The sequence below is a fragment of the Sesamum indicum genome, linkage group LG6 (genome assembly GCF_000512975.1).
Source record: "Sesamum indicum cultivar Zhongzhi No. 13 linkage group LG6, S_indicum_v1.0, whole genome shotgun sequence".
Taxonomy (NCBI): Eukaryota; Viridiplantae; Streptophyta; class Magnoliopsida; order Lamiales; family Pedaliaceae; genus Sesamum; species Sesamum indicum.
In genome coordinates, this window is record NC_026150.1 from 3,288,750 (window position 1) to 3,315,063 (window position 26,314).

Below are 26,314 nucleotides of genomic sequence, written 5' to 3' on the forward strand. Positions count from 1 at the left end.
TGTATTGTATGTTTACCCGCTGAAGTTGCGAGTTCTAAAAACTTTGACGGATCAGTGTCGATGACAATAAATAATATATTTTCTTAAATGGCAAAAACAAATAAATAAATAGATAATTATATTTATACCCTTAATCTAAAATTCATTTATACAAACTGTTCATATCTTTTGTATAATTATATAAATTATTCTGGAGCAAAAAAATAAAATTAATTTGTTTAATGATGTTAACGTTTTATGGGGTTGTAAGTGTGTCTCTCAAAAAATAAGGGTGATCTATAAAATAATGACGATGTTTTCTAATGGATTTATGTATAATTTTTCAAAAGATAAAAATAATTTATATAAATAGACTATAAATAGGGGTGAAAATATAACTAACCCATAAATAAATAAAAAAGTGAAATATTATATACTTTGAATTTCAATAAATAAAAGGTTAAAATGGATAAAACCTCACCGTGTTTTAAAAAATTCGCTAAAAATCGTCTTCTGTTTTAAAAAATAAGCAAAACCCCCTATTTGTTTTCTTAAACATAGCTCAAGCTAACTAATGACGTTAATTTTTTTATACAAACTGACTGTTACACCCTTAATATATATATATATATATATTATTTTTTTATTTTAATACTCGTTAAATATGTATTGATTATTCCAGAATCGTTAGACCTAATAAATTAATTTTATTCGTTGAATTTTAAATTTATAAAAAAAATCCATTGATTCATATTACTTATTAAAAATATATATTATAAAAAAATAGTTTGAAAAAAAAAATTAATTCTCCCTCGCCGTCGCCTGCCCACTCCCTCCCCAATCACCGTGCACCTCCACCGCCTGTGTCAATCTCCACCCCGTCGACCCTGCAGATGGCGTTGTATCGATACAGGAAATCTTTTAACTATTTTTAAAATATACTGTGAATGCCGTTATATCGATACAAGAAATTTTTTAACTATTTTTAAAATATAAAAAAACTTTAAGCTATTTTAGAGAAATATAGGGGGTTAATATGAAATTTAGCCTCAATAAAAACTTAGGGCCATAACTAAATTTGGCAAACCAATTAGTCAAACAAGTACTGTATATGTATATAGAAATAAAATTAAAATAAGAAAATTATTATTTCCTTTTCCCAGATTTCACCCTCACTCTCTCCGCTCACACCATTTCTTCTCTCACCGCCACCACCGCCCTCCCGCTCCGCCCATCTCTTCCAACTTCCATTTTTGTTCAACTCTTCATATCACAAGCGCCAATCACTCCACCGTATTGTCTATGGACGGCGATTCTTCTCCGGTCATAACTGCTGCTACCACCGTCGACTCTATTGCCGATGGCTTGAAGAACCAGTCCTTGGATAATAACAATCATAATGAGGATTCAGTTAGTCAAAATAGGGGTAAGTTGAAGCTGGAAGAACTGAAGTGGGACCATTCCTTCGTTCGTGAGCTTCCCGGTGATCCAAGGACCGATTTAACTCCACGAGAGGTTTGATTTTCTATTTTTGATTTTTTGGGCCCCTATTATTTCCTGCTCCTATGGATAAATATGTTTCGAGTTATTGGGACTAAAGTCTCAATCTGGGATGTTGTTTGATTGAGTGTTACACGTTTAGCATATTTGGTGTTAAGTAGAGGTTGATTCAATTGCCAAATATATAAGTTGTCCTAGAACCGATTTTATTTCCAGTAGAGGTTTCGTTTGTTTGCTATTTTTTCGCTCGTATATATCTATTTGGATTGTTGGCAATATAGTTTCCATTCCTTGGTCGTGTTAGTGTTATTTAATTATATTCAGATTCTTTTTTTTTTTTTTTTGAATAATATCTTTGAAGCCAGACGTTTTAATTCTTGGTCACTGGTAGAAATTGCACTCATGCTGTAATTTTATGGGAATAATTAACCATCATTATCAGAAATCTTCTTAGTATGGACTTCTAGGTTCTGTATCCTGATTACTACAACGTCACTTCCTTGATTGAAATTTATGTGATTCTGTGTCCTTGTGTCATTGTTTGCAGGTAATGCATGCTTGCTATACAAAAGTAACTCCATCTGCCGAGGTGGATAATCCTCAGCTTGTGGCATGGTCTGATTCAGTTGCAGACTTGTTGGATTTGGATCCCCAGGAGTAAGTTGTTTCAACTATCTGCACCTTCATTAATTATATTTCTTCCCTGATAGACTTAATATCTGTAATGCCTTATTTATTTTTAAATCTCAGATTCCAAAGGCCTGATTTTCCATTGTTATTCTCGGGAGCTTCACCTTTGGTTGGAGCGTGAGTATCATTCCCCTGATATTTTTATTTTGTTTTTTTCTTTTACTTTTGTTCTTTTGTCACTCTTTGGTCCACCTATGATTACCCTTTGACTTGGCTTTTATAGGATGCCTTATGCTCAGTGCTATGGAGGACATCAGTTCGGAATGTGGGCTGGCCAATTGGGAGATGGTCGGGCAATCACTCTAGGAGAGGTTCTCAATTCAAGGTCGCAGCGGTGGGAATTGCAGCTTAAGGGTGCTGGGAAGACCCCATACAGTCGGTTTGCTGATGGTCTTGCAGTCTTACGTAGTAGTATCCGAGAATTTCTATGCAGTGAGGCAATGCACAATCTAGGAATCCCAACAACTCGTGCGCTGTGCTTGGTAACAACTGGAAAATATGTTACTCGAGATATGTTTTATGAGTAAGCCTTTCAAGCCTTTTTTTAATGATGTTTGTATGTTCGGTAATTTATTTCTCAATTCAATAAACCTTTTCTATATAAGGATATGATCATGTCTTTATTTTTTTTTTTTTTGGGTGTGTGTGTGTGATCCCGTGACATTTATCTTTTTATCATGTCTTTTGGAATCTTCTAATTTATTATTCTAAATAGAAGTGAAACACCAATACTTTGCAATATTCACAATCAACATGTTTCAGGGCCTTTATCTTGAATAAAGTTGAAGAAGGTAGTATGTTAATTTGGAATATACTTTTTACTCTGGTTTCATCTTGTAAAAAGTTTGAGTGTCCTGTGATTTCATATAATATTTTCATCTATATTTGCATTGTTAGTTTCATTATTGAAACTTTGAGTTCATTTGCACAGTGGCAACCCCAAGGATGAGCCCGGTGCAATTGTCTGTAGAGTTGCTCAATCCTTTCTTCGCTTTGGTTCATACCAAATACATGCTTCAAGAGAGAAGGATGATTTTGGCCTTGTTCATGCTTTGGCTGATTATTGTATCAGGCATCATTTTCCGCATTTGGAGAACCTGAGTAAAAGTGATAGTTTATCATTTACTACTGGCCAAGGAGATGACTCAGTCGTGGATTTAACTTCAAATAAATATGCAGGTAATAATCAATTTGTAGATACTATTAGGTCATGTTATGTGCCTACTTGGAATTCATCCATTTTAAAATTTTTCTCGTGTGCCGTAAAGATCCTCAGCCAGGTCATCATTTCACTAAAGGAGTTTGTTCATTTAAAATGTCTTTGACGCCATGGCCAGTTGAATGAGTTCCACAATGTGACAAACTTCTGAGCTGAAGTGCAATCTTTTGAGTTTTGCTTGGCTCGGTTGTTATGGGTTAATGATATTTGTTCAAATTGTTCGCTATTGCGAACCTTGCTATAGTCAAGGCAAATAACTGTAGAAACTGAGATAAACTGTATCTGCTAATTACTGTGCTCAAGTCAGAATTTTCCCAGCCAAAGGAGTCTTATCCTGTTTATTGATTCATATACAATAACCTCTTGCTTGCATCCAGGTTCAGCTGCTGATTATTTCATTAATGATTTTCCGAGAATTAGTTTGTATTTAACAAAAGAACTAAGCTAATTTAGTTTTGCTTTCCTCATGAACAGTGTCCATGCTTCGGACAAAGTTAGTTGATTGGCATATGTCTTAAATACATTTATTATTAACAGTATTTTATTTTCCTTTTCAACTTGTATTTGGACAGTTGATATAAGTAATTGCTTTGATATGAAGCCAGTGACTGACCTGTACTTAATTGAAAGTTCTGATTTTTCTTTTTTTTCCGTTAATTTGTGAATAAACTATTTGATCACATCAAGTTGTTTGTTTGTGTTTGCAATGGCGATGACTATCAGCTTGGACAGTAGAAGTTGCTGAGCGTACAGCTTCCGTAATTGCCAACTGGCAGGGGATTGGTTTCACCCATGGAGTACTGAACACAGATAACATGAGTGTGTTGGGACTTACAATTGATTATGGTCCTTTTGGCTTCTTGGATGCTTTTGATCCCAGTTACACTCCAAACACTACTGATCTTCCCGGCAGACGATATTGTTTTGCAAATCAGCCCGATATTGGCTCATGGAATATTGCACAGTTTGCCGCAACTCTTTCTACTGCCCAGTTGATAAATGACAAGGAGGCAAACTACGCTGTGGAGAGGTATTCTTCATGGCTTATTTCTTTTTCTGTCTTTAGTTCTCCAGCTTGATTTCCGTTGACACATCCTCCTCTTGACTTGTTAGATATGGCACAAAGTTTATGGATGAGTACCAAGCTCTAATGACCAAAAAACTTGGTCTACCCAAGTACAATAAGCAGTTGATCAGTGAACTGCTTAAAAATATGGCTGTTGATAAAGTTGACTACACAAATTTCTTTCGGTTGCTTTCAAATGTCAAATCTGATCATGCCATTCCAGACGATGAACTATTAATTCCTCTTAAGGCTGTTCTGCTGGATATTGGCAAGGAGCGAAGAGATGCATGGACCAGCTGGGTGAAATCCTACATAAAAGAGGTACGTACACATTTCTGAGTCTTTTTTGGCGGTAGTGACATTTTCTAACACGTAATATATGAAGGGAGGACAATGAACCTTTATTGTTGTCACTGAATCTTGTCACAATCTTTTATTGCCTTCGTCATGTTCTATTCATTCTCTCAGGTCCTTACACCTTCCATATGTGGGGCCAATTCTGTGTCATGATTCAGATGTCATGTAGTTTCCCTTGGTGATACATGGCCATAGCCATGACACACCAACTAAAGAAATAGGCTGTAAAGTCCATTGAGTTCTCTTTTTTTTTTTTAAATTTTTTTTACTAGCTTTTGTTTTATATTCTGAAACAATAAGGTTTGGATGATTCAAGTCAGTTGCATAAATGATCTATTTCCTTCTCCAATTATGACCAGCCATATGATCTCAAGTGTCGCCTCAGGCTCACACAATTTTACTTATTTCCTTCTGTTGCTCTTTTCCATTATCCACTCTCATTTCCTTATTCCCTGCTACAGCTTTCCACCACTGGCATATCTGATCAGGAGAGGAAACGTTCAATGGACTCGGTAAATCCTAAGTACATTCTGAGAAACTATTTATGTCAAAGCGCCATTGATGCAGCAGAACTAGGTGACTTTGAAGAAGTTCGGCGCCTGCTAAGAGTTATGGAACGGCCGTATGATGAGCAGCCCGGTATGGAAAAATATGCCCGGTTGCCCCCCGCTTGGGCTTATCGGCCAGGAGTCTGCATGCTCTCCTGCTCTTCTTGACTGGACAAAATATGTTGCTCAGAAATGAGAAAGAAATACAGCATGTACATAGAATAGCGTGTATGGTGATTTTGTTCTGTAATATGTAAAAGCTGTAGCCTTCCATTTTCAAATTGCGTTTCTGAGTTTGGTTTTGGGCAGGACTCACAGGTGAAAATGTATTTTTGTCATGCAAATTGATGGGAAGAGATGTATGAAATTCATATTAAATTAGACTAATAATTATACCTGTCCACATCTCATAATTGTAATCTTTGAGTTCTGAAATCTCAATTTTACTTCACATCTCGTTAAATTTAAAATGTTAAAGAAAAGGATATAAGTTGCTCGATGATTTGATGAGATAAACTGCGGAGCTAGCCAACTTGTGGAGATGGTATATAATACAAGATTAAGGTACCAAATCCAAGCAAGCTCACACAGCCAAACCTAGCTGTGGCTGTCGTTTGTTGCTATGATTAATGTTTAATGTCAGGATCGACAAAGTCGGGCATAGAAGGATGAGGTTTCAGTGATAAAGTCACATGACACATGTTCTTTTAATTGAAAACACATGTTCTTTTAATCTTTCAAGATTTCCTTCAACACAAACCTCAATAATGGTGATATCATGTGAATGCTGCTTCCTACAAAGACAAGCAATAAGGAATACATTTTTGCTTCAACCATCACCTTTTTCTTGTTTTCTTTCCTTTGTCAAGTAAAAGAACACTGTTGCAAAACCAATTTCTGGACGGCCATTTAGTGTACTTAAACCATAATAAAGAGGGATAATTTTTATTCAAATTAAGTTGGACGAAACTAAATCAATTACAAAGTAAATATAATATATTTCTCATGTAATTGATTATTTTTTTTTAACTATACACCAATGATATGACAAATGTATTGCATTTTATTATATAATTGGTTTAGATCCAGCCAAATTTAATTTGAATTAGAGTTTTCCCAAAAAAAGTTGGATATAGTGACAAATTTAACTTAATATTATCCTTAATCTATAGCCCCTTGTTGAATATTTGGACACAGAACACATGTCTTGTCAGCAAAAGCACGAGCTGCTACATCTCACCCCAACTATCTTTCGATCCTTACATTATAATTACTACCAATCCCAACTAATTTCCACCTTAATTTCCTCAACCCCACATTTTCATTTTATTGCTAATCCAAACTTATGCAAGAAACCATGAGAAACAATCACAAGACAACATTTTTCCTTCTCTCACTTCTACTCTTCATGCATTTACATTATAGTCCTGAAACAGAGAATCATGTAAGACTTAGACATGAAATCCGGTCAAGGAAGCTGCAGGTTTCTGTAAACTCACTCTCTGCAAATAAATGGAAGTTGAGTGGAGGAGCAGCGGTTGAGCCAGAGAAAGCAGTGGAAAATGGGCTAAGGAAAAATCCCCCAACATCCTCAAATCCTATTCAGAACAGATGATGTCTTCCTCCCATGTACATTAGCTAGGTGAAAGAGAGATCAGATTCAAATGGGCTTCTCTCTCCACAATTTTTGCAGTTTTCATGCTTTTATTGTCAATCATTTTAGTTTAGTTCACACGAAGGAAATTATATGATCCATTGATTACTAGTTATAGTTGTTTTCTTGCACTTTTTGTCCTTTTTTTCCCCATTTCATGTAAGAATTCTTTGGTTTGTCAAGTTTGTACAAATACTAGGTGAAGACCGAACAAGTTTGTTTACAATATATATACTGTATAGGTATGATTTGTTGCATAAAATCCAGGGCTGGCAAATGTGAAAATTCCATTTGAGTTCTATCTATTTAGCCTGAATTGGTGCCTGTCCAAGTCTCAAATCCTTCTTATCTACAATGATGCTTTTATCACTGCTTTAAAATGGGGAATTCTCCAACTTGTATTCCAAAAAATTCTTGAAATGACGAGCAAACAACCGACCAACGTTCGTTCTTTCAGCTTCATGTGCAAAATAGAATCACATTCTCCAGAAAGGTGGGAGCATGATGCAAAAACAGGTTTAGGTCCTGGAAAAAACTTTTCCAGATGCTTTTCCAGGTTATCTACAACGAATCTCATTCCTTGTAGGAAAATGTGAAGTGGGTCTATTTAAACACAAGTTCAGTTCAGTTTCAGGCATAAGCTGAATTCCAGGTTTCATGATTTACAAATCTGAGGTTGTGGAGATTGTGTCGCAACATGGTTGTTTGTGGTGCAATGGGAGACGCCGAGATGTCGGCCGTTTCTGGGGTCTAAACCCGGCGTCGTCATTGCACCACTGACAGCCATATCAGTTGTCTCCTCCGGTGAGCATTTCCGGACAAAGATTTGATGGATGCAATTCGGGTAATCTTACATCCGTTTTCTTTTCTTTTCTTTTTCTTGTGCCCTTTTCTAATGGTGATATATTATATATATTATTGAGATAAATTATAATGAGCTCTATTGAGATTAAGATTTGCTATATATATATTTATATTTTTTCGTTATTTAGAAAATTATCAACGCCTTTTGATAATCGTCTAACAATTTGTTGAATTAATTTCAATGTCTTTGTGTATTATGAGTTATAATTTTATTTTTTTTTAAATTTGTTTAGGACTTAGTTTCTTTTTTTTTTTAATTTTTCAAAAATTTCCATTCATATAATCCAAATTTGTTATATTTTTTTCTAAAATCAACAAGTACAAAATTGATATTTTTAAAGCTTCATAAGGATTACAAAACTTTATAAAAAGATCGAGGATATACGTACTTTTCAAACAACAAATGAGTATTCAAAATTATAACAAATTTCAAATAAACTTGTTGTAATTTAGAAAGCTTGATAAATGTGGGCTAAACCTTCAATCCATCCTTATACATGGTTTACTATTAGAAAGAGCGATCCATTAGTAATCCATCAAACCCTAAACAAAGTCGGATAGCTTATCCGATCTTGAAAATATGAAATTTAATCCTAATCGATTCCATATTTTATTCAATCAAATAAATACCAATAAAAAATATTAATTTATCCTATCCCTGATTTTATCCAATCAAACCCTCTCAATCATTATTCAACATGCAAAAATAAACATCCCTATATAATTCAGCAGGTAGAAAGCGATCCTTACAGCAATGGTGAAATAATTTGTTTTTGACATAAGCTAGTCATTATTATGCCAGTGATAGAGCTCTTCAAATTTTCAAGCAGAGAGGTAGGAGGAAGTTTGTCTGAGTATTTAAGTGAGATTTTCAAAATTCAAAACGAAAAATTAAACCATTCTATAAATGTCATTGATCAAAGTTTTAATGACATGATTACATCAGTATTAATATAACTAACAATAAATGAAATAAATTTATATAAATTCTGTCTTTGATCAGTTTATGCCTCCAAATTTCTAAAGCTTGAGCCAAGAAATGCAATGGAGTAGATGCGAATATGAAAAGGCTGTTGCTTTCGCCACCCAATTTGTCTGCACACAACTGCAGCTTGTTATTGCAGAGATGCATGAAGCGGAAAGCACTGAAACCCTGCAAGCAAATCCACGCTTTGATGTTAACTAATAATGTTGACGTGAATCTTTTGCAACTGAGCTCAAAGCTAATAGGCGCTTATGCATGTTGTGGGGATTTGACCTCATCCAAGTTACTTTTCCGAGAGACTCCAAACCCAAATGTATTTGCGTTCAATTGGATGATTCTGACCTTAACTTTTTCAGGGTTCCATCAGGAGGCGATTGGGTACTTTTCTTTATTCCAAGAATCAAGAAATAGTAACAGTTACCCGAACAAGTATACTTTTTCTGTAGTCTTGAAAGGTTGCGTGGGTTTGCTGGATGAGGATTTAGGGAAGCAAGTTCATGGCATGATTTACAAGGTGGGGTTTGAAAAGGAAGTGTCAGTTTGCAATGGTTTGATTGATATGTATGGGAAGTGTAGGAGGATATGCCATGCACGCGGAGTGTTTGATAGAATGACTGAAAGAGATGTTGCGTCGTGGACAACGATGATTTGTAGGTATGCTGATGTGGGGAGGATTGAAGAGTCAGTTGTTCTGTTCGAAAGAATGAGGTTGGACGGTGTAAAACCTAATGATTTTACTTGGAATACGATTATAGCAGGGCACGCCAGGAGTGGAGACTGTGATGGTGCTTTTAAGATTTTTTCACGGATGTGCAGAGAAGGATTGTTTCCGGATTTGGTTATTTGGAATGCAATGATTTCAGGTTTTGTTCAAAGCCAAAGGGCTGTTGAAGCTTTAGAGTTGTTTCGAGATATGTTAATTTCTAGAATTAAGCCTAACGAGGTGACTGTGACAGGGCTGCTTCCTGCATGTGGGATGGTTGGTTCAGTTGGTAGGGGGAGAGAAATTCATGGATTGATATACAGAATGGGACTTGATATCAATGTCTTTGTTGCTAGTGCACTTATCGATATGTACTCAAAATGTGGGAGTGTTGAAGAGGCTCAGAATGTTTTTAACTCCATTCCTAACAAGAATGCAGCATCATGGAATGCTATTATTGGATGTTATGGGAAGCATGGGATGGTAGATTGTGCAATCAAATTTTTTGACAGGATGCAGGATGAAGATATACAACCAAATGAAGTTACGTTGACTGCTATTCTTTGCGCTTGTAGCCATGGTGGTCTGGTGGAGAAAGGTTTGCAGATTTTTAGGTCCATGGACTTATACGGCGTCAAACCAAATAAAGAGCATTACTCGTGTCTTATTGATCTTCTGTGCCGTTATGGCAGAATGGAAGAGGCTTATGATATAGTTAAGCAGATTGGGGTGGAAGTCACATATTCAGCTATTGGAGCTTTCCTCAATGGCTGCAAGATCCACGAAAGGAGAGATCTTGCTGAAAACATTTCTGAGCAGTTGAGGATGGAGCTGAAGAAGCCTGGAGGTTTTGTCACTCTCTCAAACATATACGCTTCTGAGGGTAAGTGGAGAGGTGTTCAGGATGTTAGGGAGGTGATGAAGGATAAGAGAGTCCATAAGAAGCCTGGTTTTAGTTCGATTTAGAAGCAGATGAAATTCATGGAAAGATAAGGAAGAGAACACAAAGGTATCAATTAAAGATTCATTGCAAGTCCTTGGAATGTGTTTACTCCATTGGCAAACAGTTCTACTTGACTCATCATCTATCTGAAAGACCAAATTTTAGAAGAAACTTCATTCAGTTGATTACATGAAAGTTGCACCATCCCGTTTTATATTCAGAGCCAAGTAGTGATCTATGCAGTCAGCTTTCGGCGCTTCTCCTCTTTTCAATTTACCAATCAATTGACTGCAGGAGCGCCATATAACTTTTAGCCAACTCTTTCTTTTTTCTGTAAATGTGCTCAAGATATCAAGAATAACCCTTAAATTTTCAAGTCTGATCTTCACCTCCTGTAGTATTGACACAAAAACAGGAGTATGATGTTGTTCCTACCTTTAACTTGGCATTTGATCTTTTCTCAGGTTTCGAAGGATTGACATAGTTGAGGCTACAGAGTATACAAGCTTTTCATCTCTTTCTATAAACCTCCTTCCCCAACTCCAGTAGAACAACAAGGAACTACGTCAAAAATTGCAGTCTAAGTTCTATATATACTCTCATCACTGGTGAAAGTTATGGGATAAGATGCCTCTTACCAGCACTGTTTTCTTGAAGTCATGTAAGCTGGTAAAAACAATTTTGAGTCTCTTTGATTGACTCCCTGTTTTCAGCTGCCTTCAACTACATCAAAGCCTCCCTCTGGTGCTTCTTGTTCATGATGGCAGAATCCAACCTTAGGTACATCTTGGTAGTTGATTGCAATCAATACACCTTATTAATATCTCCAGGTGACCTTCTCTAAATGAAAAGATGTGTATGTCTGCTGCATTTAAATTTTCTTGCAGAAGTAGAATTATTGTTGATGTCATTGTCTGCTAATTAAAGAGTCATTTTGGACAAAGAATTTACCTTGCCTGCTATTTTTTGTCGACTATGTTTATTTTTTTCAAGCGTCTGATAAAGTTTTACGTGTTTTTTATACTCACAGAATTGCTAAATTCAGTTGCACAGAATGCTTTCCCTAGATCAGATAGTAGTAGATGAGAAATTCAAAGACATTAAGTTCTCTGTTTCGTCTGACATGAAATAATCTGCCTAGGACTGCTTATACATTCCAAGTATTTATTTAAACATTACTCTTTGGCTCCATCTCTAGTTATGATGACCACACTGCCATCATTTATCACTCCTAACATACCTTATCAAGAATGCAAAATGAACATATGCTTATAATCTTAGCTTGTTGAATATGAATAGTTTGAGTAAAAGTTATCTTATGGAGCGGATGTTTTCTTGTATCATCTTCTCACCTGCTTCATTTTTTCCTAGCCTAATTGTTCTGTTTCATGGGCTCAGAAATTTATACTTCTACGGACTGTGTCGCAGTTTTGAGTCTTGGAAACTACTGATCTTGCCAAAGGGAAATTCGTTGCAGAACTTCCGTTTGTTGGCTCTGCCGTTCTTGTGCATACTTTAAATCCTTGATTTGCAGATTGCATACCAGTATTGATGCCAAGAAGGCTAATAACACGAAATGCCAGAGGAGTCTCATTAATGTAGAAAGAGCAAACCGCGAAGATACATTCTCAACACATTCGGGAGACTAGTGAAACCCCATGTGCATTCAGAAATTACTGCCCTTCAAACTGCACCGAGCATGCAAAACAAATATGGCTCTGAGACTGTGTGCTGATGGTTTAGTAAAAGAATCTGGAAAGAGAAACAGTTGTGTGGATGCCCTCACATGAATTCTAGGAGCAAAATAAATGATCCACTACTCGTCCCTTCGGCATCAACATGTGGTTTACCCAAACTGTATTCGAATTTACATGTCAATAGTTGGGTTTCGTACCGTTTCACCCACACCAGAGATCCTGACCTGCTCGTGACAGCATTTAAATGTCGGTTAATACTGAGAAGTCTCCGTATTAGTCCTACAACATACTAGTTTCATCAGTCCTCTTTAATATTCGGTCACAAATCATACTTGTAGAAATGACATTGATTAATGAATTTCACGTACTGATGTGTCCAGTTCTTGATTGTTTTATTTAAAGAAAGTCAGCTCATATGTATATTTTTACGAGCATTTAGAGTCACAGTTGAAAGAACTGAGACAAGTTGTAGCGTTTTCCATGACAACCTGGAATAATACAAGCTTAGCATATAGTAGTTTTTAAAGAGTGATGGTTGCAACTTGTGAAGATAGTTGCCATTTCTTACATTCTGAGCTGGCAGGTCTTTGATTCTTTTATGTCCTTATCCCCATAAACCTTGTGTCCTGAGTTGAGAATAAAAGCTTGCATTGGAAGAATAATCACTACCAGCCATGTTAGATACATATTTGTCTCTTATATAAAAGTCTGCAATTCAAAATATACTTATATACACACACACACACACACCATTGCACTGAAACCTAAGGGTTTCTTTCTTTCATGATTTCCACTATCAGTTTTCAAATTTCATCTATTTAAAATGATGATTTGTCCTTATTCTTGTCAATAATTAGTTTCATCATTTTTCAGTTCATTTATTACTTTATATATGCATACATATCTTTTAATTGTTAATACCAACTAGTAAAAAGAAAAAAAACAAATCTTTCCACTTAAAAAGTGAAAAATGGAAATGAAACTAAAAACCAAAGACAACCTAAAACTCTTGCAAGTATGTGAGAAGTAAGCGATCAGACAAATCTTCCAACAATATGAAGGAGAGGACCCATATTGTCATTATTTTGTCAAGTAATGAAAGTTTCACCAATCTCACAAAATTGAAGTTATTTTTAGTTGCCCAGAGACGGTTGCTCATCTAATTCATTCTGGGCCCCTCATCCCATGGGGTAACCCTTCTAACCCCACTTTTCTTTTTATATACCTTTGGTTACATTTTAGTATCATATATTGGCATCACATCAATGTGAAATTAGACATATATTTCTTTTAAAAATTAGACGGAATACCAATACAATAAAGCGAGATAGAAAATCTTTTATTCATGCATGTTCTGATATCTGTATGTTAATTTTCACGTAATTAAATTTTAATTATTTGTGATAATAAGTTAGCTACAGAGACCCTGACTGAAGCATACAATACAGAGGCATACTTCTTGTCGAGTCGATAACTTGTCACCCTACTTTTCAATTTTTTTATAATAAAAAAAGAAAAATTCTTTTACACACGTAGCGCAAACGTAATCCTTTGTAATGGGACTGTTGATATTAACCACACTTTGATTTTTGTAACCAAAAAGAAAAAAAGATTATTAACCCACTTTCCTTGTTTGGGATGCATTAAAGTTGAAGCAAGCACCATTTCTTCCTTTACATTTTATCTTTTCTTCTCCCACACAATATAGTGTCAATGTGGCTAATCACAGTGCACTTATTTTGATTTTTCTTACACTCATTTCAAATTGAATTGTTAATGTGATTTTTAAAATAATATATTCAAGTTAGTATTTTTTTTAATTGAAATTAAAGGTTCAGTGACTTATAAGTAATTGGAATTGAAAATAATTTAAAAGCAACAAATCTTTGTTGCCAAATGATTGTCTTAATAATTGTAACATAAATTTTTAAATGAAAAGTAACTGAAATTTTAGTAACAGAGTACTTTTTGACAATTTTATAAATAATTAGAAAATATCACAATTTATATATATATATATATATTGACGAAAAAACACTTTGATGAAAAAATAACGAGTTAATAATATCAACGGTAAATTACAAGAAGCTTTTTTGAGATTTGACATAATTACAAATATTCTTTTATTATTTGAAAAATTATAAGTACCGACTATGTTTGATAAAATTGTGTAATACTTGGATGGAGGTCTGAAATTATCAACTTTAACCTTGTTGTATTTTTTTTAAAAAATTAAAAATTATAAGAAAAATCAGACGAAGTGGATGAAAAAAATCAAAAAATTATAAAAAACATATCCACTTAATCTATAAATTTTTTTCAGAAGATTTCAAAAAATAATAAAAAAATCATAATTCAAAATCCATAAGTACATTTTGTTCAGTTGACTATAAACATTCGATGAAAATCTAACGAAGACTAGGATCGGATTAATTGTTAGACAACCGTTAAAATAAGGGAGGTATTGGTAATTTTTTAAATAATGAGGAGTATTTACGATTATATCAAACTTTAGGAGAGCTCGTTGTAATTTATCCTAATATAAATTACATTAATACTCACCAAACCTCTACCACTTTTTAACAATTATGTCATAATTTACTCGTAAAGGTTGAGGTCTCATGAATAAATTTGAAATTATGATTTAGAATCCTTTCGCCCTGAATATAGGAATATTTGTACTACTTTATGTGAATTTTTAATTAATATATTACTCAATTGTTCGATATAGTAAAATATTTGATGTAATCGTATAATTACTGCTTGTGTAAACTTATTCTGTATTTTCCCTCCCAAGAAATGGTCTACATATACATGTATGTTCAATTGAATCACAATAAAATCAAATTTTCTAATATTTTTGACCTATATTTATTATATTAATTTCGTTTACTACTTTATGAATATTATTTTATTGAATAATTATATATTTCAATTAAAAAAAAACTAAATTAAACGGTCAACATTACCATTTAATTATGGGGGAGGAAATGTAAGTGGCCTACACTACACAAACAACAAAGGATTTTGAATTAGTTGTGCTGAATTTCATGAGGAAACTCACTCTTCACTAAAAAATTCGACTTAATTATAAGGTCTGTTTGGTTCTTTTTGGAGGTGGTTTTATTTCTTTTTTTTTTTAAAAAAAAAAGAAAATCGAGATATGTGTGTATATTTTTATTGAATTTTTATTTTAAATTTTATATTTAATATAAAATAAATAAAAATAAGTTAAGATATACTGAACTGTATGTTTATAAAGACATGGGCCGAAATTTAAGGTGTTTGTTTGGTATTTTTTCTTTATTTTTAGTAGATAAAGAAAGAAAGATAGAAATATGTGTTTGCGTATTTTAAATATTGAAAAAATAATTTTGACTTTTCTTTCGAGAAGTGAAAAAATAAAATCAAACATAGTTTTCCCATAAAAATTGGAATTTTCATGAAATATTTTTATTTTAGAGTGAATAACAACGAATTCTCCTTAAATTTACTATAATTATAGATACTTCTCTATTATTTGAAAATTACCAATACTTTTTTATATTAACGATCGTAGCTCAATTCGTTGGTCTCTGTTAGGTTTTTATCTATTTTTTGTAAACGCGATTGTGGCCTATAAATTATAATTTTATTTTTTAAAATTTTCATTCGAATGGTTTGGCTTTTTTTGATGATTTTTTTTTTTTAAAAAAAAATATAATAAGAGTAAAGTAGATAATTTCATGCCTCAATCCAAGAATTACATGATTTGATCAAATATCAAAATTTGATAATTTTGTGAATAAGAAAATTTTTATAATTATGCTAAATTTTAGAGAAATTTATTGTGATTTATTTTTTTTTATTATTTAAGGTTTTTTTTTTTAAAAAAAAAAAGGTCAAAGTACTGTTGTTAGATAAAAAAAGTGAAACTCCTTGAAGAAAAAAAAATTGGAAATTGGGATTCACACAAAAGTACAGTAGCTAGTGTAGATTATACAAACTTGACACTGCGCTCACACAGAATCTGCAAACCCAATCATCAAATATCTCTTCACGCTTCTCATCTCTCTCTCTCTCTCTCTCTCTCTCTCTCTCTCTCTCTTGTGCGTGCGCGGAGGGTGCTGCCATCTGTGTGTGCTTTTCTGCTTCCAGTTTGCTTTTGTTTTGCCCATTTTTGGTGTGATTTTGTGCTTCTTGTTCATTCACGGACTAGCAAATCATTGATCTTTTTAATCACTTTGTTCTTGTTTCTAGATTTCTTGATCTGGGTTCGTTGCAGTCCCTTCAAAGACCGTGTCTTTTTTACTATAACAACACTTTGGAACTTGTTTCAGCTTCTTCTCAGAATCTTGGGATTGAACATTAATCTGCGCTTTGGTGGGTTTCGAGTATCTGTTCCGCACATGGTTTAACAGATTGATTGTGATGGGTTTCTTGGTGAGTATCATTTTCTTGATTTTTGTTTCTGTTTTTTCTTTAAAGTCAGGTATTTGCTGGTTTTTGTGCTGTTATGTAATTGTTAGAAGGGTAACGTGAGAATCTTGAATCTTATGGCTTATTGCAGTTCCACCAGTCCATGGATCTGTATTTAATTTGTTTGATTGGTTTAACATGGTAATGACCTTGTAAAGATTATCCCTTTTCTGCTTTGCACGTCGTTTTTGACAATAGAAGTTGGTGTCCTACTCTCAATATATCCCTGCAACATCATATCGAATTTGCTTTGGTTTAACATTAAGTTTTTCAGTCTGTACTTTGTTCTTTGATTGTCTTGATTCACAGTTTTATCTCTTTTGGTTTACTTGTATGACTATGTCTTTGTAGATTGTATGTTAAATAGAGTTAATCAACTAATTCTGGTATGAATGGCTGGTTTTAGCCTGATTAGGTTGAAGAAGAAAGTAGTTATGGTGCTTCTGGATCTGGTACAAGTTTGGTCTTTGTTGTATATCTCGGCCTAGACTTATTTGTTGTGTTTCGTTGGTCATTCTCTATCAGTGGTTGCTTTCGGCCCTTTATTTCTATGTGAGCAGAAGCAAATTCTCCCAAAAATCCAGCAATTTGGAATTGTCGCGGATGCTCCAAGTCTGTGTTGTTTGTGTACACCATATCTCTGTGTTCTAGCCATCTTATATCCTTGAGTATCAGTTTGTTCTACAGACAGTTTCAACAGGTTCTATGGTTTTGTTGTGTGAAAAAGTTGAAGTTACATGTAGGATGTTCACTACGCCGGGTGGAAGTTTTAGTTGCTAAAAATTTGTGCACAGATAAGTATCTGATATTCAAAACCTCTGCCCAATCTCCTGGTTTGTTTGCTTAGAGTTCTTGTCTTCTATTCTTATGGAGTTTCTCCATGAATTTTCGCCTAATCCCCTAGCTTAATGTTTTCTGTGCGTAGCTTGAACGAAGTTTGAATTAGAATGCTGTTTTAAAATGTGATTTAATACCTTCCTCTGCTGGTTTTTAATTCTTATGCTTACCAATGTGCTAATTCTTGCTCGCTATTTTCATGTATTTTTCATTAGTGAAGTCCTTGCCGTGACCGAATTGACGTTTGAGCTTTTTCATTATATGGATGCTTTTGTAGACATTCAGTTCATACTTGCTTCATCTGTGCTTGGGCATAGAAGATCATGTGCCTTGGTTTGATATTGTTCAACAATTGGGACACTGGCTAAAAAACTCTAGGAGATGCTATAAGTCTCTGTGCTTTGAACTGAACTACCAGCCTTGTTTTTCCAAGAGTTTGATGTTTAGGTTGTTTGTCTTGTCAAGTAACAGATTATAGCATTTTGTTTGCAGAAATATCAAAAAAATTGTCTGAACCTATAGGTGTAAAATAATGGGGCGGGGTCGAGCCAAGGGAAAGAATCTTTCTGTGACTAATCAAGACGATCCTGGGAGTGGTGAGGAAGAAAAAATTCCTGCTCAGAAGAGAAGGGGAAGACCGCAGAAACCACTTAAAGATGAAATTGATGACGATGAAGCTCAAAGAATAGAAGATGACGACAGTGAGGAAGCAACTGGTGCACCAAACAAAGACTTGAAAAATAGAACTGTGACACAGAATGGGAAAAAGAGAAAAAGGAACGGTCAAGTGAAGGAGAAAGTTGATGTAGTGATAGAGGAAAATGGAAATGAAACAAAACCAAGCACCGAGGAACTGAAAAAATCAAATGGTTTTCGTCCAAATGGGAACAGGCGTAAGAACAAGCCCCGTCGGGCTGCTGAGGCAGTTGTTGAGTGCAACTGAGACAGTGATTTGCTGCTGAAACAGTGACTCTTTCTCAGAATAGCGCATGGGCCAGTGGAAGTGAGACCCTTGACATCTCTTCTTTAGTTCTTCCAGTATTACTTGCACTTTCTATGCATTTTATTTGGGATTCTTTCAACCTCGGACTTGTTTTTTTGGCTGATCATACTTCTAATGCTCTTCAATGTACCCATACTATGTGAGACATCGTACCATGTAAAAATGAAATCTTCTTCTTGTTTGATGCCTGAAGTCTCTGCCATTCAAAACAAACTCTCTCTTGTACTAGTCTTACATATTCTTAGCTCTCTGCTTAACTAGCTGTTGTGTTTCTATGAATCTATGATGTAAGAGAGTTGCGAAACTTGATCACTCTTACTACCATAAAGATATGAGCCTAGACAGTTGCTGTTATTGTTTCCTTGGTGGAGCTTAGCATGACTTAACCATAATTGATGTGAATTTCTGTTTCCTTTTTCTTGTGAAGATCAGTCTGTAAAACCTACTTAAACCAGAATCATCTTTTCTTCCAAGAATTATAAGCTGAGCCGTTCAGTTAAAACAGAATCAGGTTTTCTCGGTAATGGCAGATTACATCAAGGTTGAGCAATCTATGCAATGTTTGGTTCCATTTTGGGCTGTTCTTCAAATAGTATAAAACAAACTTTCGGGGGAGCTCGGGTTACAGTTTCCTTTTCGGTCTAACTATGTAGACTATAAAGATGGGCTTGAGATACCCAAAACTCCCAGAATGTTTGGCAACTTTTAGCAGCACCAGATAATAGGTGTTAGTGCCTCAAACAGTGATGTGTTTTTTTGTTTAACGGTCCAATCCGAACAACATAGACTGTCAAATTAATCCATAATTATCAGTGCCCAATTGTGGCATGAAATGAAGCGACAGAGAGACACAAAAAAAGAGAGAGGGTTCATTAGAACTCCTAAAAAGATTTATATATCAAAGATATTGATAACTATATGGAGATGCTATTTGGAACACCCTTTCCTGTCACCCAGCTTCAGAAAATGGTTTCAGAAGCTCGTATGGCACCAACCCAGCCCTGGTCCTATTCATCAGCTCTGTATCTGTATTTCTCGCATCGATGATTCCTTCAATCATCTTGATTTGCCCATTAAACCGTTCAAATGCGCCTTTGATAATGTTATCCTCTGCCCAGTATGGCAGAATTTGTTCTCCAGTATACTCCTCATCAGGAGAATAGTTGGATAGAATATCTTGAATTGCTGTAAATGATGCTGCTTGAGGTTGTGATGGGAAGCATTCTAGCAGGATCCTCAGGCTTTTCCAAGAATCAGTTCTTTCCTTCGTAGTTTGGGTCTTCAGTTGGCATCCGGGTTCGAGCAGTCTTGGGTCCTTTTGGAAAGTATCCTCCGAAGTCAAATTGACCAAAGTTTACGGCAGCATGGAGACCTGAAGCTATCCAAATGATAATTGTCAAAATTCCAATCAAGTCCTCAGGAGTTTTTAGCTCTGGCCACTATGGTTCATCTTTCTTATCCCCATGTCCCGCTGTCCAAATTCGTGTCCACCATGCTTGGAGCTCATTATCCGATTACACGAGCCTTGCTTCTGCATAGCAATAGCTGACATAGTTAGTGACCCACTGCTTAATAGCATCCCAAATAAGCAGACCGTGGTTGGCATAAGGGTAGTCTTCAATTGTTAGCTTCTGACCGTGAGGTGCAGCTGGATCCTCCGCAGCCATTCCCCTGGCAATCCACTGTGCAAATTAATGATAATAATAATTTCAGTTCAAAACAAATAGGAAAATAACATAATGTAATTTTGCTACAACAATATATTATTTCTAACACTCCTATCTACTGGTTTACCTGCTGATCAAATCTGCTGGCAGTGCCTGTAGGTCAAATCGCCATAGCTTGTCATAGGCAAAAGAGCTCCATCGAATTGAGTACTTGGCAGGAGTGAATGCAATCTCAATGAGCCCATTAGCATTAATAACGACCTCACGACCCAAAGCATTCATAGCCATTGTGTACCGTAGACGAGGATGCAACAGTCTATAAATTGGGTGCATCGCACTTAGTTGCCTATTTGTTGTTGCGATTATGTAAGGCTCTGTGCAACAATGAGTTCGCAGGGGGCAAATAACGGGAAGTCATTGGATTTGATGAAGTAGTGTTATAATTTCTGCAAGCTTCAGTCATGGCTTTCCATCACAACTACAAGATTCTGATGGTAATTCAGTCTATTCTAAGTGGACTACAAGATTCTGATGGTAATTCAGTCTATTCTAAGTGGACCTATCTCAATCAGACCTTAAAGTTTATGATATGCCATCAAAGCAGTAAATGTCTTAAAACTTCTTTTTCGAGCACAACCATTCTAGCTGATGATGAAATTATTTGCCAAAAAAGAGACTAATGATAAAATTTAATATATTCTAATGAATAATCCGAGACTTGGCGTTAACATAGTTTTAAGTGATGTGAAAATTAAATGAGCCTTGGGAGTAACAAAATCTATATGTTTCCAACAAAGTTTTTAAGGGACAATTGGGAGATAGAAATGAGAATTTACCAGTGACTGACTAATTCATGACAACCAGTGAACATGAGCTTTAGCCAGTCTCCACAACCAGAGGCCAGTGGCACCCCAAGATTGCTTGATTACCTGCCTCCACATCAACTAGCGGTCGAGTTGTCCCCTTGAGCTCTCTTACCTTGTTTACATAAGGCATTAACAAATCATGATAATCTAAAACGAAAAGCTTTTTTTCCTTAATCGCCTGCATAAGTTAAAAGATAGGTTCAGCTAAAAAGAATAATATAGATCAAATACAAGCTTTAGTTGGTTGGATCATGCCTATTCAACTGTCATGAAGCCTCCTATTTCTTTTTCCACCAGTTCCGTAGTGATTGCCGATTCAGCATCACTACTTATTTTCTGCAATAATAACAAGCAACAGCTTCAGTCACATCTTGCACACACAAGCGAACGGAGACATATATAGTCAATGAGTTCCGGAGACTGTTCCCTTTGTCGATGGCACTATGAAACGTGGGTATTATATTTCCTAAAAAACCATTCGTTGGTATATCTGAAAGCTCAATTCCTTCGTTGAACAGAACAGAGCGTCTATAGCTGTGAAGTTGGGAAATCCAAGGTTACTGTCTATTAAGGAAGTTCGCAGTGATGGAACCAATGCATGGAGCTCTGAGTACAGAGTTTTTGCTGAGATTGTCGCCTGCTTCACTTCCAAAAACGCCTCATCTCTTGGCACGTAAATACTGGAGCACCTTGGCTCTCTGCAAAGCACATATAGATTATATGTTCTGACTTCGACACAGCAGACTCGATTAATATAATGTATTTTGGGGGTTTAAAATTTTGATAGTCTGAATCTTGAATTAATTTGCTTACTCCAAGAGGATTGTTGATTTTTATTGTTAAATTATTATAGATTGTATTCATTTACAAGTTTTGTACATTTTTATAAAATATTGTTGTAAATTGTATTTATTTAATCTATTGATATATAATATTAATATGCTATATATATATAGTATGTCTTGAATTAATCGATTTTCAATCGGTCTGATTGGTCAAACAAGTGACATAGTGACCCAATAATTCAATTATCGATCTGATTTTCAAAACATCGATTGCAAGTCAAAGGCTGAAACTGAAGAATGACCAACAAATGCCTTCAATGTCCTCCAAAACAGCTAGAAGATGGTTACCACATAAGATGTCATGTGCAATTTTCTTGTCCACCTGAAAAAATTCTCAAAAATTCCCCATTGCTTCGGCAGAATTTTCGATAGAAGAACTGAAATTACCCCAAAATCATAAATTTTAGGACTAAAACTACCAATGCGTTAGTGATAAGACGACAGTTGCTACACTCAACATACACAACTAAAATTACAATTTTGCTTAATTAATTAAACCAATATCAAAACATGAGTGGATTTGAACCTATGAAATTTCGTCAACTAAGTTAAAACTCATTAATTTTTCAAAACAGGACCTATAACTTGATAAGTGACAACTTTTAATTTTTGGCCCATTTGTTTCTACACACACACACAAAAAAAAAACAAAAACACTTCGTATAAAAATCGATTATAAACACGTGAAAATGAGCAAACTAAAATTCAACTCAAACTTACAAATTAATAAAAAAAGATAATACTAACCTAGTTACATAAGGTTATCAAATTTGGGGATGTATCCCAATGGAGTCACTAGAGAAGCCATCGTGTACTATGTTCTTCACGAATATTTCTTTTGTGTTGTTCCTTCTCCACCCACCATTGCGCCAACCCCCCCGAAATCCTCTGGAACTTCGATTGACGACTCATACTGTATCTCATTCTCCGTCTTATCCGCCTGGCGTGTGTATGCAGTGATAGTTGGTTTCTCGAGTCCCGACTTTTTGTTCATCACAAAAACGAGACAAATTAAAATCCATAAAGGTCATGATAAGGACCAATATGATGTCAAAATTTGCACTTTTTCATGGCTAATTATAAATCGTGAAACGTTCAAATGGGGTACAGTAAGATTTGAATCAATTATGTCATGCGCACATTTACTTATCATGTGATTAGGGTACAATTAAAAAAAATGATAAATCATAAGACAATGTGATCATACTTACTAATTAATTGATATATCCAATCAATCAAACCTGATATATATGAAAAAGAATTTTTCAAAAATGATAGTAAATAATAATTAATTACCAGACGCTGCACAATGACTACTGCCTGCAGGTGAGGTTCAACATTAACTTTTTTTTCTTTTTTTTTTTTAAAAAAAATCATGAATATTAGGATGTTTTGGTAATACAAAGAACCATTGAAAATATATACTTTGGTTGTAACAAGGATATATATAGTTGTTGATTAACCATAGTCACCCAATAACTAAAATTTTTACATTGATTTATTTGATTATGGTTGATGCATTTTCATTTATTATAATTTTTAAATTGCATGTATTCATTAAATGTACCAAAATAATCAATTTTCTTGGGATGAAATAAGAAAAATTGAAGAAATTAATTCGAATATATATACAGCCTATTAGGGTAAATTACAACGAGGTCTCTTGAGATTTAGCATAATTATAGATATTATTTCGTTGCTTGGGACATTATCAATATTTAGCTTTTAACGGTCATCTAACAACTAGTCCAATCTATTAGGTTTTCATCTTATTTTTATGATGAACTGACCAAAATGTTGTTGGACCATGAGTTATTAATGTTCCTATTTTTTTATAATTTTTTGAATTTTTTTCATTGACTAAGTGAATAATTTTCTTTTACGATTTTTCAAAGTTTTTGTATCCGCGTTATTCGATTTTTTTTATAAATTTTAATTCTATTAAAAAATAAAAAAATACAGTAATGACAAAGTTGATAATTCTAAGCTTATATCTAAAAATTACATAATTTCATCAAAATATCAGAGGGTATTGATAATATTTCAAACAATGAAACTTATTTGTATTATATATACAAAACCTCATTGGAGCACATTATGATTTAACTCATATACTACGTGCAATTCTAACACAGATCAGATTTGGAGGGATTTGAGCTAATTATACGACAAATGCAACTCATTTGCGGTACAATTGATATATAGTTCAGAAAAAATAATCAATCATATATTATATATATTACACTTGACTTATAATTAATTTAATTAGATAAAACCTAATTTAAGTAAGAATTTCCACATGGGCACTAACAAATACATATTGGAGAAAAGTCTCAATGGCGACGTGAATCAGACGTTAATTATATGGACCACCAGGGAAGTGTCTATCATCGCAGCTGCACGAATGAGTATGAACTCCGCAGCAACAAGCTCGACAAGAAGGGTTTTACCAAGCAAGTCGGCTATACCGTCGAGCCCTCCGCTCAAACTGAGGTTCGTTACGGCGCCGCTCCCCGCCGTTTGTAGCACGGTGACTACTGCTTTAACGGTGGTGGTGGCGGTCTTATCGTCGGAGGTAGAGGAGGCGGCGGCCTTTACGCTGATCCGGCGGAGTGGGATATTTGTCGATTTTTTGGTCGAGAGATTAATTGCCAAAATCGGTGGAGCATTGGCTCCGACGCAGCAGGGCAAAGGCGTGTGCGTGGGAATTAGGGTTTGGGGAGTGAAGTGAGACTTGTGAAAGCTATGTTTCAACATGTCGTATAGTGTATCTGCTGTTGTCGTTTTCAGATAGTAATGCACAAGGACTGGAGGTGGCTGTTTGGTTTTGGTCACTTTTGGCATTGGAGGAAGGAGCTCAAGTCTCAGCCCTTAGTTACATGTACGGAATCAACAGTTAATGCAATTTAGATATTTTTCTACTTCCTATTTTATTTAATTAGCTGCGTGATAAATTAGACAGAAGTTTTGGATTTACATTTACACACCTTCAAAAATTCTTAGTTTATACATGACCTTTTTGATTCAGGGTTAATGTAAGTAAAAAAATTACATAAATTTTTAATGTTGTCTCTCATTTAACATATTTATGTATATTTTTATACTTATAAAGGATAAATGTAATATACGTATAGAATGAGATTAATATCGTTACATTTTTTTTATAAGTACAAACATTATTATATGAAAATATTAAATATTGGATAAAATTAAAAATTAATATTTTTTTTTATTTTGCTAAAGTCTGTATTTTTCATTAAAATCCTAGCAAAACCGGCCAGTGGTAAACAGTAAATTTTCAAAGTGAGATATAAATATAATTTCAGAACTTTTTTGGGGAAAAATACAACTTAATTTTTAGAAGGGGTCTAAATGTAATTGATCCTATTATAATTATAAAAATAAAATATATAAACCAATAAATCAAATTTTAAAAAGAAAGAAAGAAAGAAGTAAATAAAAGAAACCAATTTATGGTATTATCGACATAACAAATGAATTGGTGTAGTGGTGTTAAAATGACTTGGAATCACTTTTGTTAAAAAATAATAATAAAAAAATTATAATTAACTTTTAAAATTATCTAATTAGGAATATAACTTATTATATTTAAAAAAATAGTGCAGTTCTGGCACTAACTATCAGTTGTAAGTATACAGAATTTTTTATATATATATTAGGATAGATTAATTAGGGGTGTAATTGTTATATTAAAAAATTGACACGGTGGTACCATAACTGCTATTTGTGAGTGTAGCAAGTTTTTTTATATTAAAATATATATATATATATATATATAGTGTGTGTGTACGAATTAAGGAACGTACTCAGAAGTGAAATTTGAGGAGTCCAAACAATTATTGAAATAATATTTAAAAATATTTTATATAAATAACAAAAAAAAATTAATAATTGACTTGATCAGGGACGAATACAGAAGTAAATTAAAGCAAGAGGGATCTGAAAATTTATTATACGAATTTTATTAGTAATTTGATTTATAGAAATATTAGATTAGTTCTAATTCGATAACTAAATATATATATATATATATCATTCATTTGGAATTTATGTATAATCTAGTAAGTATTAAAATTTTATGTTATTTTTTTTTAATGTAGGTAATCAAACACACTACAAAAAGAGAAAGAAGTTTAGGGACGAAAGAAATTAATTGATAATTTTAATATTATCACTGGCTATTATATATATAATAACAATATTAAATTTTATTTTTTCAAGATAATGAATTTTATAATTCCAAAAGTAATAATATTTGTTTCTAAATTATCATTAGCAAGAATTTTAGTGTCAACAATTGTGATAATTAATGGTTGTCACTATATTTTTGTTGTCATTAAATTATCATTATAGATGACACTAATTATACACAGTGATAATTTTATATATAATTTATCAGTATCAAAAATTCT

General features: G+C 34.1%; 3 protein-coding genes and 1 pseudogene across 8 annotated transcripts; 3 read left to right on the forward strand and 1 right to left on the reverse strand.

Annotated features, from left to right (window-relative positions):
* LOC105163539 (UPF0061 protein Mfla_1788) lies at positions 1,115-5,695 on the forward strand. Its single transcript, XM_011081931.2, has 8 exons — positions 1,115-1,494; positions 2,027-2,136; positions 2,230-2,286; positions 2,393-2,692; positions 3,101-3,348; positions 4,112-4,418; positions 4,502-4,775; positions 5,273-5,695. Exons 1-8 carry the CDS (start codon positions 1,282-1,284, stop codon positions 5,525-5,527), a joined length of 1,764 nt encoding a protein of 587 aa, XP_011080233.1. The 5' UTR covers positions 1,115-1,281; the 3' UTR covers positions 5,528-5,695.
* Positions 7,669-12,813, forward strand: LOC105163540 (pentatricopeptide repeat-containing protein At5g59600-like). Of its 5 annotated transcripts, none has more exons than XM_020694370.1 (3): positions 7,669-7,857; positions 8,881-10,574; positions 10,973-12,813. In XM_020694370.1, exon 2 carries the CDS (start codon positions 8,939-8,941, stop codon positions 10,529-10,531), a length of 1,593 nt encoding a protein of 530 aa, XP_020550029.1. In that variant the 5' UTR covers positions 7,669-7,857; positions 8,881-8,938; the 3' UTR covers positions 10,532-10,574; positions 10,973-12,813. The 5 variants fall into 5 exon arrangements, 3 of the variants coding, with proteins under 3 accessions (XP_020550029.1, XP_020550030.1, XP_020550031.1); XM_020694371.1 differs by having other exon boundaries at positions 8,904-10,574; XM_020694372.1 differs by having other exon boundaries at positions 9,219-10,574.
* On the forward strand, positions 16,202-18,716 carry LOC105163541. 2 transcript variants are annotated; one of them, XM_011081937.2, is made up of 3 exons: positions 16,204-16,367; positions 16,445-16,627; positions 17,993-18,716. In XM_011081937.2, exon 3 carries the CDS (start codon positions 18,033-18,035, stop codon positions 18,441-18,443), a length of 411 nt encoding a protein of 136 aa, XP_011080239.1. In that variant the 5' UTR covers positions 16,204-16,367; positions 16,445-16,627; positions 17,993-18,032; the 3' UTR covers positions 18,444-18,716. The 2 variants fall into 2 exon arrangements, with proteins under 2 accessions (XP_011080240.1, XP_011080239.1); XM_011081938.2 differs by having other exon boundaries at positions 16,202-16,627; positions 18,023-18,716.
* On the reverse strand, positions 19,418-24,944 carry LOC105163602 (annotated as a pseudogene).

What these genes read in the sequence shown, in the direction of transcription:
- LOC105163539 (XM_011081931.2), top strand. Translation starts at nt 1,282, where the DNA reads ATGGACGGCGATTCTTCTCCGGTCATAACTGCTGCTACCACCGTCGAC. An exon ending in CCGATTTAACTCCACGAGAG is followed by an intron (nt 1,495 to 2,026) that starts GTTTGATTTTCT and finishes CATTGTTTGCAG; the next exon opens with GTAATGCATGCTTGCTATAC. An exon ending in GCTTCACCTTTGGTTGGAGC is followed by an intron (nt 2,287 to 2,392) that starts GTGAGTATCATT and finishes TGGCTTTTATAG; the next exon opens with GATGCCTTATGCTCAGTGCT.
- LOC105163540 (XM_020694370.1), top strand. Translation starts at nt 8,939, where the DNA reads ATGAAAAGGCTGTTGCTTTCGCCACCCAATTTGTCTGCACACAACTGC.
- LOC105163541 (XM_011081938.2), top strand. Translation starts at nt 18,033, where the DNA reads ATGGGGCGGGGTCGAGCCAAGGGAAAGAATCTTTCTGTGACTAATCAA.